This window comes from Mustelus asterias, chromosome 4 (assembly GCF_964213995.1).
Source record: "Mustelus asterias chromosome 4, sMusAst1.hap1.1, whole genome shotgun sequence".
NCBI lineage: Eukaryota > Metazoa > Chordata > Chondrichthyes > Carcharhiniformes > Triakidae > Mustelus > Mustelus asterias.
The window spans coordinates 66,026,314-66,044,954 of record NC_135804.1 but is presented as its reverse complement, the minus strand read 5'-3'; the positions used below and the strand labels follow the sequence as shown (position 1 = coordinate 66,044,954).

Here is an 18,641-nt window from a genome sequence, read left to right as displayed (position 1 = left end):
AGTCTGACTCCAGATCCACAGCACTGTATTTGACTCTTAAGTGCCCCCTCAAGGGCATTTAGGGAAAGGCAACAAATGCTGTCCCAGTCAGTGAAGCCCACATCCCATGAAAGAATATAAAATAATTTTTTTTTTTAATGGGATCAGCCCAGGAATGCCTGGTTGTCATATATCACCGACAGTGGCAGATGTGGGGACCATTTGGGAGTGCAGAATGTGATTGATGCTTTGATTCCCAAAAATGGATTTACCATGCACTGCAGAAATATCCTTACCAGCTTTGGTTAATGAACATTCCATAAATTAAACGGCCTTAGATGCTATTTGATTTACCTGATTTTCTGCTGCTCCTCTTCCTCTGGAGTTGCAAAAGCCTTCCACTGGAAGTGCACTATTATATCGCTCCTGTTGCAAATGGATACCACTCTCTGGTTAGCCAGTGTTACGTAGGTCCTTTCTATCATTACTGAGTTTTTGTCCAGTCTTACGTTTATGTCTGTCGCTGCTCCGTACAAACTGACAAAGATGTCCTCACCTACAATGGAACATAATGGAAAAATGTAGCAAATGATGAATTTTGCTTTCAAGGCACAATCCCATTTTCAATTCATTCTGTTGCTGAGCTCCTCTCAACAAGTGCTCCCTCCTACTTCAACAACCGCCACATACTGCAGCCATCTGGCCCCTTGCGCAAATGGTCATCCTTCACCTGTGAGGCTAGAAACTGAAGGGATAATTTCCTTCCCAGCTCCTAAGTTGTTGCAACTTTGGCAAGGTTGAACTTGCAATTTGCAGAACCTTACTTTAAGTCAACTGGATGCTGCATTTTCAACATTACAATGACTAAATCTCAAGGAAAGTATTTTGTTGGCTGTAAAGTGCTTTGGTATGTCCTAAGTGTGGGAAAGGTTTTCTACAAATCATTGTCTTTACTTCTTTCCCTCAAGGGTTTAAAAGCCATTTTTTCCCAGAGCAAGTAATTTACATCTTTACTGTTTTTATGACCAACTAGAAAAGGGAAATTGATTGTTCTCATTGTCAAATTGTCCATTTAGATATTGTACATAAATAAATCAGCAACGGGTGAAATGTTTGGACACTTGGTTGATAAAATTTCACATGTGTGAGATTATACATTTTGATAGGATTAATGAGAAAAAAACAATACAAGCCAAATGGTATCATTTTGAATGGAATGCAAAGGTCATCGAGCAATACAGCACGGAAACAGGCCCTTCGGCCCAACCAGTCCATGCCGACCATGGTGCCCTCCCAGCTAGTCCCAATTGCCCGCATTTAGCCCAAACCCCTCTATTCCTTTCCCATCCATGCACTTATCCAAATGCTTTTTAAATGTTGCTATTGTACCTGCCTCAACCACTTTCGCATGCACCTCATTCCATGTAGGCACCACCCTCTTGCGTGAAGAACTTGCCCCTCAGGTCCCTTTCCCTTCTCACCTTAAACCTATCCCTCTAATTTTCAATTCCCCTTCCCTGAGAAAAACACTAATTGCATTTGTCCTATCTATACACCTCAATAAGGTCACCCCTCATTCTCCGACATTTCAAGGAATAAAGAACAGCGAGATCTCGGAGTGTTTGTTTATATATCAAGTTAACAAAGCAGTTAGTATCTGGAATCCTTTATAGAGGGATCATTATCAAGAATCAAAAATCAAGAAGTTGTGCTAAGCCTATATAAAACACTAGCTAGATCCAGATGGAATGTTTTGCTCAACTTTCGGCAAAACATTAAAGGTTTGGAGAGGATATAAAGAGATTCACTGTAATGGCTCCAAATATGAGGGGTTACGTTTATGTAGATAGACTAGAAACATAGAAACATAAAAGATAGGAGCAGGAGGAGGCAATTTGGCCTTTCGAGCCTGCTCTGCATTCATTACGATCATGGCTCATTGTCCAACTCAGTAGCCTAATCCTGCTTTCTCCCCATAACCTTTGATCCCATTTGCCCCAAGTGCTTTATCTCGCTGCCTCTTGAATACATTCAATGTTTTGGCATCAACTACTTTCTGTGGTAATGAATTTCACAGGCTCACCACTCTTTGGGTGAAGAAATGTCTCCTCACCTCCATCCTAAATGGTCTACCCCGAATCCTCAGACTGTGACCCCTGATTCTGGACTCCCCCATCATCAGGAACATCTTCCCTGCATTTCCCCTGTCTCGTCCTATTAGAATTTTATAAGTCTCTATGAGATCCCCCCTCATTCGTCTGAACTCCAGCGAAAACAATCCTAACCTAGTCAATCTTTCCTCATACATCAGTCCCGCAATCCCTGGCATCAGCTTGGTAAACCTTCGCTGCACTCCCTCGAGAGCAAGAATATCCTTCCTCAGAAAAGGAGACCAAAACTGCACACAATATTCTAGATGTGACCTCACCAAGGCCCTGTATAATTGCAGCAACACATCCCTGCTCCTGTACTCAAAACCTCTTGCAATGAAGGCCAACATACCATTTGCCTTCTTTAGCACCTGCATGCTTACCTTCAACGACTGGTGCACAAGAACACCCAGATCCCGCTGCACACTCCCCTCTCCCAGTTTACAGCCATTCAGGTGGTAATCTGTCATCTTGTTTTTGCTTCCAAAGTGAATAACCTCCGATTTGTCCAAATTATACTGCATTCAGAGGTTGTTCTCTGAAAATGACGACAGAAGTTGTTCTCCTTAGAGCAGAGAAGGCTCAGGAAATTTGATGCAAATGTTTAATAACAAGTGTCATCTAGACTCAAGATGTTGGCTCTACTCTCTCTCTGCAGATACTGTCAGACCTGCTGAGATTTTCCAGCATTTTACTGTTTTTGTTTCAGATTCCAGCATCCACAATATTTTGCGTTTATCTACTAGTTGAGGGGTCGATAACCAGAGGGCACATAATTAAGGTGATTGGCAAAAGAATGTGAGGAGAACGTTTTTACACAATGAGTGGTTAGGATTTGGAATGCACTACCTAATTGGATGATGGAAACAAATTTAATAGTGGCTTTCAAAAGGAACTTTGGATAAATAATTGAAGGTACGAAGATTGCAGGGTTATGGAATAGAATTGGGGAATTGGACTAAGTGGATTGCCGTTTGAAAGAGTTGGTACAGGCTTGATCAGCCTGTACACTATTATTCTATGATTTTATTCATCTGAGATTTGTTGTCTTATTCAGTGTGCTTCTCTCCTAGATAAGAGAATTCATGTGGCATCTGCACACTATTATACTCGCCAGTTAACAAAATAAAGAGCACAAAGCCAAGAGAATATCTAGTGCAGAAATGTAGAGGATAGCAGTTCATGTCTGTCAAGAAGTAACAATTGCTTGCATTGTACCTAAGCATATACGCAAAGAATAAAAGATGCAATCTCCGAAGAAAAAGATGTAATCTCCGAAGAAATACAATGTTTTAGGACAAAGGCCCAAGATCACCTCCACTTTTAAAGTCCGTCCATGGCAAGCCCTTATAAAACCTTACAATTCTTAAAGTCTTGTGATTGCCTTGTTAGACTAACATCTTCAAGGGCTTCACGTATCAAACCATTGCAACTTAAAACAGCAGCATGATCAATAAAGATTTACTTGTACATAGGGGCATTGTGAAAATTCAGCACTTGTTTCCATTTGTGCCTCTGCTTTTTCAACTTGTGTCTCAAACCCACAGAATAAATGTTATGAATGTATGCTCTCAGTCTTGTCTGCTGGGACTGTGCATCGAAAAATTGCTTGTGCTCTGACCACATTTTCATGCATTAAGATTAATGGACAGAATATCCTCTGACACCCTTTCAACAAAAGCAGATGTTTTTTCCAGACTCAAGGCTGATATCATCACAAACAGATTAATGAGTCATTCATATAAAAGCATACTGTGGATGCTGGAAATCTGAAATAAAAGAAGAAAATGCTGAAAATATTCAGCATCTCTGGAGGAATAAAAACAGAATTAACATTTCAGGTCAGTGATCTTTCAGTTCTGAAAGAAAGTCATTGCATGAAACATTAACCCTCTCCACAGTTGCTGCCAGACCTGCTGAATGTTCCCAGTATTTTCTTTTCTTGTAACTAACTGGTCATTTATCTGATTTGATATTCATGGAATTTGGTTGCAATATTTGCCTTCGTAACTCCAATAATGACTTGGCCAAGATTTTACTGGGGAGCTACAGAGGAGGTCCCAGAGGATAGGAGAATAGCCAGTGTTGTTCCTTTGTTTAAGAAGGGTAGCAAGAATAATCCAGGTAATTACAGGCCGGTGAGCCTTACATCAGTGGTAGGGAAATTATTGGAGAGGATTCTTCGAGACAGGATTTATTCCCACTTGGAAATAAGTGGACGTATTAGTGAGAGGCAACATGGTTTTGTGAAGGGGAGGTCGTGTCTCGCGAACTTGATCGAGTTTTTCGAGGAAGTGACGAAGATGATTGATGAGGGTAGGGCAGTGGATGTTGTCTACATGGACTTCAGTAAGGCCTTTGACAAGGTCCCTCATGGCAGACTGGTGCAGAAGGTGAAGTCACATGGAATCAGAGGTGAGCTGGCAAGGTGGACACAAAACTGGCTCGGTCAAAGAAAACAGAGAGTAGCAGTGGAAGGGTGCGTTTCTGAATGGAGGGCTGTGATAAGTGGCGTTCATGATGTGGAGATGCCGGCATTGGACTGGGGTAAACACAGTAAGAGTTTTAACAACACCAGGTTAAAGTCCAACAGGTTTATTTGGTAGCAAATACCATTAGCTTTCGGAGCGCTGCTCCTTCGTCAGATGGAGTGGAAATCTGCTCTCAAACAGGGCATACAGAGACACAAAATCAAGTTACAGAATACTGATTAGAATGCGAGTCTCTACAGCCAACCAGGTCTTAAAGATACAAACAATGTGAGTGGAGGGAGCATTAAGCACAGGTTAAAGAGATGTGTATTGTCTCCAGACAGGACAGCCAGTGAGATTCTGCAAGTCCAGAAGGCAAGCTGTGGGGGTTACTGATAGTGTGACATAAACCCAACATCCCGGTTTAGGCCGTCCTCATGTGTGCGGAACTTGGCTATCAGTTTTTGCTCAGCGACTCTGCGCCATCGTGTGTCGTGAAGGCCGCCTTGGAGAACGCTTACCCAAAGATCAGAGGCTGAATGCCCGTGAGCGCTGAAGTGCTCCCCAACAAGTGGCGTTCCTCAGGGATCAGTGCTGGGACCTTTGCTATTTGTAATATATATAAATGATTTGGAGGAAAATGTAACTAGTTTGATTAGTAAGTTTGCGGATGACACAAAGGTTGGTGGATTTGTGGATAGCGATGAGGACCATCAGAGGATACAGCAGGATCTAGATCGGTTGGAGACTTGGGGAGGGAGATGGCAGATGGAGTTTAATATGGACAAGTTTGAGGTAATGCATTTTGGAAGGTCTAATACAGATAGGAAATTTACAGTAAATGCAGAACCCTTAGGAGTATTGATAGGCAAAGGGATCTGGGTGTACAGGTACACAGGTCACTGAAAGTGGCAATGCAGGTGGAGAAGGTAGTCAAGAAGGCATACGGCATGCTTGCCTTCATTGGCTGGGGCATTGAGTTTAAAAATTGGCAAGTCATGTTGCAGCTTTATAGAACATTAGTTAGGCCGCACTTGGAATATAATGTTCAATTCTGGTCGCACACTACCAGAAGGATGTGGAGGCTTTGGAGAGGATACAGAAAAGATTTACCAGGATGTTGCCTGGTATGCAGGGCATTAGCTATGAGGAGAGGTTGGAGAAACTTGGTTTGTTCTTACTGGAACGACGGAGGTTGAGGGGCGACCTGATAGACAAGATTATGAGAGGCATGGACAGAGTGGATAGTCAGAAGCTTTTTCCCAGGGTGGAAGAGTCAATTACTAGGGGCCACAGGTTTAAGTTGCGAGGGACAAGTTTTAAAGGAGATATACGAGGCAGATTCTTTACACAGAGAGTAGTGGGTGCCTGGAACTTGTTGTCGGGGGAGGTAGTGGAAACAAATACGGTAGTGACTTTTAAGGGGCGTCTTGACAAATACATGAATAGGATGGGAATAGAGGGATATGGTCCCCGGAAGAGTAGGGGGTTTTAGTTAAGTCAGGCAGCATGGTTGGTGCAGGCTTGAAGGGCCTGTTCCTGTGCTGTAATTTTCTTTGTTCTTTGTTCATTAGCTCTGCCCACCAGCTGGAAGACTGTGGCTAACACCGCCTCTGCTGGCCACAACTATTTTTACATTCCTCTCTTATTGCCTGTCATCATGGCTTCTGCTCCACCAGGGAAGATGTCCCTCCCCAAGAGCTGCCAGCCAGTCAGTGGGCCAGTAGCTCTCCAGTCCCTCTCATGACAGCTAAAGTGGTGGCCACTGCTAGGACTGCAGAAGCTCCCAGAACAGCAGCCATTGAGCTAGCCCAGAGTGCGGATAAATGGAATTGGTGATCACTGGGGCCAATCAGGCAAGCCTCGGCAAGGAAATAGATGGATCAATTGTGAGGCCAAAAGGATACGTCTTCCAATGGAGGCAGCAGTTAATACTGGAGGAGGAGCCTCTGCGAGCCACAGGGTGTCCAATTACAAGTGTGAGGAACGAAGACCTGTATCATATTTTGAATGAAATATTTAGAGATGTGCTCATTGTTATCTCTAAAAATTTCAAACTGGACAAAGAGCTAAAGTGGCTGAATCTACTCCTGTCTGTCACCCCGAACAGAAGAAGCTAACTGGCAGAATCGGAGAAACTCGTATCATTGTCCTTGAAGAGACAAATGATCCTCAGTCAGGCTGCACAGAACAATTAAAAATAAATCATTTTATATGATGTGGGCATCACTGCCTAGGCCAGCATTTACTTCCCCTTCCTAGTTGCCCTTCAGAAGGTGGTGCAGAGCTGCCTTCTTGAATCTCTGCAGTCTCTGAAGTATAGGTGCACCCACAGTGCTGGAAGGGAGAGAATTTCAATATTTTGATCCAGAGACAGTGAAGGAATGGCGATATATTTCCAAGTCAGGATAGTAAGTGACTTGGAGGGAACCTCCAGGTAGTCGTGTTCCCAGGCATCTGCTGCTCTTGTTCCTCTAGATGGTAGTGATCAAAGGTTTGGAAGGTGCTGCCTAATAAACCTTGGTGAGTTCCTGTAGTGCATCTTGTAAATGATACACACGGTTGCCACTGTTCGACAGTGGGAGAGGGATTGAATGTTTGTGGAAGGGAAAGCAATAAAGTGGGCTGCTTTGCCCTTGATAGTGCCTTGTAGATGGTAGATTACAGAGAGAGTGCAGCAAAGGTTTACCAGGCTGATTCCTGGGATGGTAGGTCTGTCATATTAGGAGAGACTAAATTGGTTAGGATTATATTCATTGGAGAAATTTCTTCACCCAGAGAGTGTTGAATCTGTGCAATTCACTACCACAGAAAGTAGTTGAGGCCAAAATGTTGTGTGATTTCAAGCGGGAATTAGATATTGGGGCTAAAGGGATCAAGAGATATGGAGGAAAGCCAGGATTAGGGTACTGAATGTGAAGATTGACCATGATCGTAATGAATGGTGGAGCAGGCTCAAGGGGCTGAATGGCCTACTCCTACTTCTATTTTTTAAGTATGTTTCTATGTAGACAGGCTTTGGGGAGTCTGGAGGTGAGTTACTCGCTGCAGGATTCCTAGCCTTTGATCTGCTCTGGTAGCCACAGTATTTATATGGTTAGTCCAGTTCAGTTTCTGGTCAATGGTAGATGATGATAGTGGGGGATTCAGCGATGGTAATGCCATTGAATGTCAAGGGGTGATAATTAGATCCTCTTTTGTTGGAGATGTTCATTGCCTGGCACTTGTGTGGCGTGAACATTATTTGTCACTTGTCAGCCCAAGCCTGGATATTATCCAGGTCTTGCTACATTTGAATATGGACTGCTTCAGCACCTGAGGATCTCATGAATGATGAACAATGTGCAGTTATTGCAGAAAAGATTTATCAGGATGTTGCCTGGCATTAGCTATGAGGAGAGATTGGAGAAACTTGGTTTGTTCTCACTGGAATGATGGAGGTTGAGGGGCGACCTGATAAAAGTCTACAAGATTATATGGAGCATGGACAGAGTGGATAGTCAGAAGCTTTTTCCCAGGGTGGAAGAGTCCATTACTAGGGGGCATAGGTTTAAGGTGCAAAGGGCAAGGTTTAAAGGAGATGTACAAGGCAAATTTTTTACACAGAGATTGGTGGGTGCCTGGAACTCGCTGCCGGGGGAGGTAGTGGAAGCAGATACAATAGTGACTTTCAAGGGGTGTCTTGACAAATACATTAATAGGATGGGAATGGAGGGATATGGTCTCCCGTAGGGTAAGGGGTTTTAGTTCAGTCGGGCAGCATGGTCGGTGCAGGCTTGGAGGGCCGAAGTGTATGACTCCAACCAGTGGAGAGTTTTCCCCTGATTCTCATTGACTCCAGTTGTGCTCGGGCTCCTTGATGCCATACATGTTCAAATGCTGTCTTGATGTCACGGACAGTCACTCTCTCCTCACCTCTGGTATTAAGTTCTTTTGTCCATGTTTGAACCAAGGTTGTAATGAGGTCAGGAGCTGAGTGACCTGGCGGAACCGAAACTGAGCGTCCTTGAACAGATTATTGCTGAGTAAATGCCATTTGATGGCACTGTTGATGACCCCTTCCATCACATTACTAATGATTGAGAGTAGATTGCTGGGGCGGTAATTGGTTGGATTGGATTCGTCCTGTTTCTGTGTACCTGGGCAATTTTCCACATTGTCAGGTGAATGTCAATGTTGTAGCTGTACTGGAGCAGCTTGGCTAGGGGCACGGAAAATTCTGCAGTACAAGTCTTCAGTACTGTTGCGAGAATATCGTCAGGGCCTTTTCAGTATCCAGTGCTTTCAGCCATTTCTTAATATCACGTGGAGTGAATCTATTTGACTGAAGACTGACATCTGTGGTGCTGGGGATCTCTGAAGGAGACTGAGTTAGATCATCCAGTCGATACTTCTGGCTGAAGATTATTGCAAATGCTGGGCCACTCCATCATAGGGAGCTACACAAAGGCCATCTACATTTTATAACCCAGGTTGACCAACAGGAGTCTCTGCTCATTTGCTAAGATAAAAGACCCCACAACCTTCATTCAGACATTTAACAATCTTGGTGCTCAAGACAAGTGCCTTCATCAAGACACTGCAGAGAGAGTGTGGAGAAGTGAGAGTCATGTGACATGGACTTCTGGCTTGTGGAACCAGTAATATTGCCTTACTAAACTGCAAAGTCTCAGTCTGACATTTTTATCATGACTCTATGACTAGTTGCCTCACAGTTTGAACACTGCTTTTGCTGGAAATTCAGTACCATCGTCTACAAGACTAATTTATCTATGACTGCTGTGAGGAAGCAGAGGTTTTAAGTGATCTATTGTTGTATTGATGTTTGTATTGTTGGATGTTAGAAATAAGGTATAAATTTAAGTGAGTTTAATTTAGTATTTCTGTGTAAGGATAAAACTCTAGTTAGCTTCATACTGAAAAAAGGTGATTGCATGTAAGAGGGGGTTGGTTTCAATTCAAACTGCATCTGCATTGTGCTCAGAGAGTTCACAATGTGAAAAGTAAACACAAACTTAAAGAAAGAATGAGATGCTGCTTAGCAACCAGGGGCCACTTTAGGAAAGGCAGATTTTGTGATTGTGTTTAACTAAATTCATAGCAGTTAGAGCTAGGAAACTAGTGAGTGAACAACTCTGCTAGAATCAAGGAAACCATGGCCAAGAAAGCTAGTTCCGGAAACTAGGTAATGGGAAGAGAAGTCTCCATGAGAACTAGGAAGAGCAGAGCTGATGAGGTTGACTAGAGAAAAAATAGACATCTTAAGTAATTGTATGGTTTGGTGTCCTATTGTCCAGTCTTTGAAACAATAGTATTTTGTTGAGGACTGAGTAACTGAGAATTTTCCCATAATTTGTCAGTGTTAGATTCTGACTGAAAACCAGTATGCATCTCTCTGGGTAAACAGCCCAGTTTCAGACCAGACCTTCAGCCACTCTGACAAAAGAAATCTGGGGGTGTGGTTTACACCATCAGTCTGGCAAGGTGGGCTTGATAGTGCTGGCAACGCCAGCTCAAAAAGATCGAGGTGCCATCTTTAAAGCACTGAAATTGATTCCCCCCACTTCCTTCCCACAGACAAAGAGGACACCCTCCACAAGCATCAGGGCGTCCCCCACTAGCACCACAAAGGTAATCGTTTCCTCTCCCCCCCTCATTGACACAAGGTATTGTGGGCTCTCCCAATCCAACCCAACTGTAGAAGCTATCCGCCTCACATGCAAGGCCCTCCCCTACTTCATTGGCAAGTCCTCCCCTTCAAAGATATCCCCTCCCCCAACCACACATAACAGCACTCTAGAGCATCCCCCCCGGCACTGCCCCCGACACATGTTGGCACTGCCAAGGCACTGCCTTGGCATGTCCCTCTTTCCACTCCAGGGGTTTTACGTATCTTGGTGCCCCCAGTGGGTTCCACTCCATGGAATACCGTTGTTCTGAAATTTTGTAAACCTCAACGATGTGACTGTCTTTTGAACCAGGGTTCCATTCTGTGATCCTCCTGTCCAGTAGTATTAACTGGATCATAACACTGCCGGTCTCATCATATGAAGTCAATACCACCAGAAAAGTGAATTATATAGTATCAGTTTTCAGCCTCCCTCCGTGAAGGAATACCTCATTGGACTTTGATACTGGACTCTGGAACGCATGTAAAACAATATTTCTTTCCTTCGTGGTCTCTCTGCACTGGAAATCTTTATTTTCTCCATCCTGTTTTTACTCTATGAATGCAAAGGAGGCAATGTTACGACCCCTCTCCCATGTTTTAAATGTGTGCAAATAAACTAATCCTTTGAGTTCATCCTATCTCAAGAATGCCAAGAGTTATATGAATAGAAAATTGGATCGCACCAAAACCAAGGGATTGGAGAATACACCAACATTTTTAAAAGGGGATGCAAATCATAAATACCTTATTGTTTAGGGACAGGTGGCGATGTCCACAAAACAACATAAGGGAGTCCCCAACTCGGAAACTGCAGGGAGGTTGTCAGGTTTTACTGGGTAGCCCACCCATATAGTGAGATCCTCATCCACTGCTGATAAAATACCAGTGGTGGCAGAAAGAGACCTTTTACAGCAGGGCATTTAAGGGTCACAATTGGCTTAAAGGCAGGTGGGTCACCTAACTCACCACTGGTAAAATGCCAGCAAAGATGGGAAGGTGAAGGACTCTGGAACCTCCCCCCCCCACCACCCCCACCTAAATCCATGATTTTACACTCCTCCCCCACCTTGTGACCTGATCCTGGGGCGACATGTGTAAAATCCTGGCCTAAGTGACTTCAGGGTGTAATATAACACCACTTATTTACAAATTTTTTTTTCTTAATGCAGTCAAACCCTTCTTATTTAATGAACTTGAAGTGGGAGCATCAATTGAAACAGAGAGTGGACAGTTGTGTCGGAGAAGGAAAAAGTGGCTTTGCATTCTTGGAACTATGTTGTCCAGGAAATGTTCAATGTCCTATTGAGATCCTTTCTACAGAGAAAGTGACAAACACATTGCCTTATAAAAAGGCCTCAAGTCACTTGCTAAATGTAATTGGACAGCAACTGCAATAAACCAGACATGCTGATCTCAAACTCAATTCTACTGTTCATATTGCCAATCTTTGAAGTTATGCAGGACGTCACCAAATCTAACAATCAAGTTCTCAGATATTGGTACCATTGGAGAACAACATATGAACCTAATTAGAGATAGACACATTCCAAATGGGGAAGAGGACCCAATCCACTTCCCCTCATTAACATTGTTGCAATTAACTTATGAATGTACACATTATTAATTGCTTTGTAACCATAAAAACCCTACAGTGCAGAAAGAGGCCATTGTCTTCTTGGAATATTAACATATCTGCACAAAAATGCAGGGAGGAGATGGAGCTCAATAAATTTTATGAGGCCTTAAATCACCCACACAGTCTCACATCAGCCAGTACATATTGCATGATTTTCACAACAGAAATCAATATAGAAAGACTGTGGGGGCAATAGATCTACACTTGCTGGATATGCTGTGGTTGCATTCATGGATCCAATGATGGCACAGAATCTCACAAAATTTACATTATTATTTCCAATTGCTCAATTTTAAGGAAATTAAACTTTATAGATTTCAGTCTTGACAAATGTGAGATGCTAATACCACCTGGCTGATTATTCATTAGAATGTCCTGGAAAAATGTTGTAGTGTCTCTGATCTGGAATGTTGAAACCTGTCTTTCAAATAATAGGAGACCGGATACGAATTGGGATATTTCCTCTTGAGATTAGTTCCCTTATTCCTGCTGACCATTTCTAGCTGAGATGATCAAACAGGCTCCAATGGGATCACAAAGCAAAGAAATTCAGATGTTAAGAGGCTTGCTTAAAAGAACAACATTATTGCATTGGAAAAGTTTTAAAGTGTGTCTAATAGTTGTATTCCTTAATTTTTAGCTAAATTTCTCGACTAGTTTTAGCTTAAATGACAGCGTACTATTTACTTCCTTTTGAAGTAAGCAAGAGAATGTAGTATCCAGGGTTTAAAAAAACCATGGTAAAGGACGGCTGGCTCTGTGGGGTATCATTCTATTCTGGTCATGCATAAAACTTTAAGTTTGTTTGAGGAAATTTACAAAAATTGCCCTTTTTGCTGTGTGCACAAGATTTGGGAAAGAGTCAAAATTGGAACAGATGGGTTTATCTGAAGTTAAGTTCCTTCATGAAATAAATAATTTATCAATGTTTGGCAAAATGTTTGTTTCTATCCAAAGAGAAAGTAACTGTTCTGTGCATATTGACAAGTGATCAATGTCCTTAAAAGCTTAATTACACTTTGCAATGATCTCTCCCAAAATCTTGAGAAATTCTTTGAAAACAGTCTGTGGATAGGTAAATTCTGCCTCTAGCCCTCCTTCAGGTTCACTTGAGATGAGTCATGCATCAAACCAACCAAACAGCTGGCTCCATAATAAAATCTAAAGATGAATTTCTCTTTTAAATTGTTCAGTCCTATGAAACTGGTTCAACAAACCAACATGGCAAGATTATAATTTATAAATATACTAGTGATGATTTAACCCCAGGCTCAACCAGATCTCAGGCAAGGGGCAAGGTTGAGAAGGAGGTGGGGCCATCATGATTAACCTCAGCCAGTATGAGAATTGACCCCATGCTGTTAACATCGCCCCACATCACAAACCAGACATCCAGCCAACAGGGATAACGGACATCCCCTAAAAATCCTGGGTCGTGCCAGGGGGCAGCGCCCGGGTCATGCCAGGGGGCAGCGCCCGGGTCATGCCAGGGGTGTTCTAGGGTGAATTGGTTTGCTCTCTCTGCACTGGGGCAACCTTTAAAAATGGTGGCCTAATCTCTGTGCTTTTAAGCTGTTATGATGTGGAGATGCCGGCGTTGGACTGGGGTAAACACAGTAAGAGTTTTAACAACACCAGGTTAAAGTCCAACAGGTTTATTTGGTAGCAAATGCCATTAGCTTTCGGAGTGCTGACGAAGGAACAGCGCTCCGAAAGCTAATGGCATTTGTTCCCAAATAAACCTGTTGGACTTTAACCTGGTGTTGTTAAAACTCTTACTACTTTTAAGCTGTTGGCAGGGTGGGCAAATCAGAGACCGGGTGGCAGCAATATATTGTGGAATCCATGACTTGAACGTTTAAGTTCTGCACTATACGGCAGAGAAAGCTGCCACTGCAGTCAACGGCTTCAACATCGCTTTTCCTGCCCAACATCAGCTTTTGCCAATATCAGGGAAAATTCCAGCCTTTGATATTTGCTCTAGAAGGGAGTCCCCACTTTGGGAGAGGGTGGGGGAAGAATTAGAAAGGTGGAGTTAAGGCCACAATTAGATCAGCCATCATGTTATTGAGTGGCAGAGAAGGCTCAAGGGGGCCAAATGGCCCTTCGCTTGCCCCTATTCCATGTGATCTTATTAACTGCTAATTAAAACTTGCAGCAAACTATTTCCCATCCTAAACAAACAATTACAAATATCACTGACACCTGGATTATTATAATTAGGACTGTTCCCAGAATTTCCAGTAGGGTTAACATTCATGATTTTGGATGAGTGCAGATGATGTTACACCTACTTCCAGGGCTCACAACAAAAAAGTGGACTGCATGGGTAATATTGCCCAGTTAGTGTGGCAATTATAAAAATATCACCCTTGCACAGTGAGTACAGAATATTCTGCAACTGGACTATGTTACCTGGCTACTGCCTCCTGGCACTACCCAGGCATTGACCCCTGGCAATACCCAGGATTTTTAGGGGAGGTCAGTTATCTCAGTTGGTTGGACATCTGGTTTGTGATGTGGAGTGATGTCAACAGCGTGGCTTCAATTCCCATATTGGCTGAGGTTATTCATGAAGGCCCCACCTTCTCAACTTGCCCCTGAGGGTCTTGCCTGAGGTCTGGTGACCCTGGGGTTAAATCACCACTAGTATATTTATAAATTATAATTTTGTCATGTTGGCTTGTTGAACCAATTTCAAAGGACTGAACAACTGGTTCAGGCATTTGAAAGAGAACTTCACACGTAGAAACTTAAAATATTCCTAAACTGGAATGCTTGATTCGAACATGAGCTGCTCAAAATGGAAAGTGTACTATTTCTTAGAACTAAAATCCATCACCTTGATGAGACTGAAAATTAACACAAACTGGCATGCAATGTACTATGCAATCAATGTATATGCTGCCCATTCTAAACAAAATACAGTTGCCTTTATGGTATTGAATGATGTACACTAAAATGTTTTATTCATTAAAAAGATGAAATACATTATTCATCAGCCAGTGCTTAATTTCATTATTAAACAGCCATGGCTAAATACCCGTGTTCGCCACCTCCAATATGGTTATTAATCCTTAAGTGGAGCAGCGATGAGATATATGAGCACTTTGGGTAGAATAATATATTAGCATAGGCTCATGCAAATATATTGTTTTATAATTTGAAGGAAAAAGTTTTAAGTAGAGGGTTTTTTTTCATTACAGCACTTTAGTTAGGTTCTGCACATTCTCTGTGTGAGTGGAACTCAACTTTCATTTCTTTTTATTCTTTCACAGGATGTGCCATTGCTGGCTAGGCCAGCATTTATTGTCCATCCCTAATTGCCCTGGAGAAGGTGGTGGTGTGCCACCTCCTGCAATCATTGCAATCCCTGTAGTTTAGGTACGTCCACAGTGCTGATTGGAAGTTCCAGGATTTTGACTCAGCAACAATGAAGGAACGGCAAAATATTTCCAAGTCAGGAGATGGTCTGTAACTTGGAGGGGAACTTCCAGGTGTTCCCATGTGTCTTCCATCCTGGTCCTTCTTGAAGGTAGTGGTTATGATTTTGGAAGATGCTTTTGAAGGAGCCTTGGGGAGTGTATCTTGTATATGGTACACACTGCTGCTACTGCGCGCCGGTGGTGGAGGGGTTTCATGTTTAATGTAGTGGATTGGGTGCCAATCAAGTGGGCTGCTTTTCCTTGGACAGTGCTGAACTTCTTGAGTATTGTTGAGCATCCAGGCAAGTGGAGAGTGTTCCATTACACTCCTGACTTGCCCCTTGAAGATGGTGGACAGGCTTTGGGAAGTCAGGAGGTCAATTACTCACCACAGAGTAATGCCAACAGAGAGGAAATAACATGGGAAATAATAGATCTCCGTTCAAGTTCAATACCTTCTGTTTTGGATGGTTTTACTGAAAATGCTGTTTTGCTGGGGGGGGGGAAAAGACTGCGTTTGCCAGAAAATGTGCTTTATAGATAGAACATTGAGAATATTTGCTGGTTTTGCCTAAAATCATGTAGCAGCACTGAGCTATATGAATATTACGAATGGAATAATAAATCAGCACATTCATTCAAGTGTATGACCTTGTGGTTTGAAGAATATAGTGTTATGCAAAACCAGCAAATATTCTCAAAGTTCTGTCTGAGTATTCAGAATATTTGCTACCTATCCTAAAATGAGGATTTCAATGAAGAGGCAAATATTTCCGTCAGTGCCAAAATCATATTGTAGTAGGCAAACATTGTTCAAGATTGAACCAATTCATACAATTTTAGGATAGGTAGCAAATATTCTGAATACTCAGACAGAACATTGAGAATATTTGCTGGTTTTGCATAACACTATGTCTTTCAAACCACAAGGTCATACACTTGAATGAATGTGCTGATTTATTATTCCATTCGTAATATTCATATAGCTCAGTGCTGCTACATGATTTTAAGCAAAACCAGCAAATATTCCCAATGTTCTACCTGAACACCAACAAGATAAAGTGAATCAAACTCCAAGCTGACAGCTCAGGAGCCTCAGCTGGTTCCAATGAGAAAATGATAGGAATAGATCAGTGTTGGGAGCTTGCCAAGATGGGATGGGAAATTGCATGTCAACTATCTGGATGATTAAAAGGGGTGATAAGTACATAACTTGTAGTTCCCATGTTTATTAATTTTCCTTAGCTTTACCACTTTGCACTTATTAACACAGAATTTAATTGCTATTTCTCAGCTCAACAACTCTATCTCCCTGGATCCCTACCTGTTCTGTCTGCTCCATTTGTTGCACAACCCACATTATTGTCGTTGGTGAATTTTGACAGTTTGTCACTATCTCCACTCATTGGTTTGTGAAGGGGAGGGGAGGAGGATAGCGATGAGGACCATCAGAGGATACAGCAGGATATAGATCGCTTAGAGACTTGGGCAGAGAGATGGCAGATGGAGTTTAATCCAGACAAATGTGAGGTCATGCATTTTGGAAGATCTAATACAGATAGGAAATATACAGTAAATAGCAGAACCCTTAAGAGTATTGATAGGCAGAGTGATCTGGATGTACAGGTACATAGGTCACTGAAAGTGGCAATGCAAGTGGAGAAGGTAGTCAAGAAGATATATGGCATGCTTGCCTTCATCGGCCAGGGCATTGAGTATAAAAATTGGCAAGTCATGTTGCAGCTTTACAGAAGCCTAGTTAGGCCACACTTGGAATATAGCGTTCAATTCTGGTCGACACACTACCAGAAAGAGGCGAAGGCTTTGGAGAGGGTACAGAAAGGATTTACCAGGATGGTGCCTGGTATGGAGGGCATTAGCTATGAGGAGAGGTTGGAGAAACTTGGTTTGTTTCACTAGAACAACGGAGGTTGAGGGGTGACCTGTAGAAGTCTACAAGGTTATGAGGGGCATGGACAAAGTGGATAGTCAGAAGCTTTTTCCCAGGGTGGAAGAGTCAATTACTAGGGGGCATAGGTTTTAGGTGTGAGAGGCAAGGTTTAAACGAGATGTGCAAGGCAATTTTTTATACAGAAGGTGGTGGGTGACTGGAACTTGCTGCCGGGGGAGGTAGTGGAAACAGATATGACAGTGAGTTTTAACGGGTGTCTGGACAAATACATGAATAGGATGGGAATAGAGGGATATGGTCCCCGGAAGCGTCGAGGGTTTCCGTTCAGTTGGACAGCATGGTCGGTGCAGGGTGGGAGGGCCGAAGGGCCTGTTCCTGTGCTGTAATTTTCTTTCTTCTTTGTTCATAAATCACTAATACATAATTAGCAAAGATCCAATCTATAATGCCTGGTGCATAGCATTAGTTGCTACCTATCAGTCTAACACTGCTCTAAAAAACAGGTTCTTTCCACGTCCTTTGATACATCCAGACGCCAATACAATTCAGTAATGATCAGCCCAGTCCACTTTTTTCTATTGTATGTAGTGCCAAGGAGTTTGGAAAAAAGGGGCGGTTCTCCCAAAAGTGCTGAATCCCGACTGTTCTGACAGTTCAGCTTCTCACCTGAATCTCCACACACTGTGCAATGCAAAGGGCCCAGTTGTGAATATCATTAAACGCTCGGGGGGAGGGGATGGTGCCAAAGAGCCTGAAATCGGCGGGATGAGCGGAAACCCGCGCATGCGCACATCGCTGGGAGATCGCGGAAAAGACCTCCCAGCATCCAGATCACTGCCATCCAAACGCCACACACATCGCTGGCTCATTGCAGGCCCCTACAACTGTCCCAACACACATCGCTGGCCTCATCGCTGGCCCCCACAGAGACATCGCTGGCCCCCACAACCCCCCGACAGAGACATCGCTGGTCTCCACAGCCCCCCACAGAGACATCACTGACCTCAGCGCTCAAGCAGTGTGCCCTTTATTAAGATCGGCCGGTGGCTCTGACATCCATCATTATGAAGTGCTTCGAAAGGTTAGTCATGGCACAAATCAATTCCAGCCTCCCGAACTACCTGGATCCACTACAGTTTGCCTACCGCCGCAACAGGTCCACAGCAGACGCCATTTCCTTGGCCCTGCACTCAACCCTGGAACACCTAGATAACAATGACACCATATCAGACTCCTATTTATTGACTACAGCTCAGCCTTCAACACTATTATTCCCACGAAACCCATCTCCAAACTCCATGGTCTGGGCCTCGGCACCTCCCTCTGTGACTGGATCCTGAACTTCCTAACTCACAGACCACAATCAGTAAGGATAGGCAACAACACCTCCTCCACAA

The 18,641-nt window shown here is 43.1% G+C and overlaps 1 protein-coding gene across 1 annotated transcript in view; it reads right to left on the bottom strand.

The window, feature by feature from the left end:
• Positions 1–18,641, bottom strand: part of LOC144493117 (hydrocephalus-inducing protein-like) — a 440,489-nt gene that overhangs the window by 241,444 nt on the left and 180,404 nt on the right. Inside the window, exon 7 of the mRNA XM_078212019.1 lies at positions 334–535. Coding sequence (XP_078068145.1) covers positions 334–535 — 202 coding nt within the window. The remainder of the gene's footprint in view (positions 1–333; positions 536–18,641) is intronic.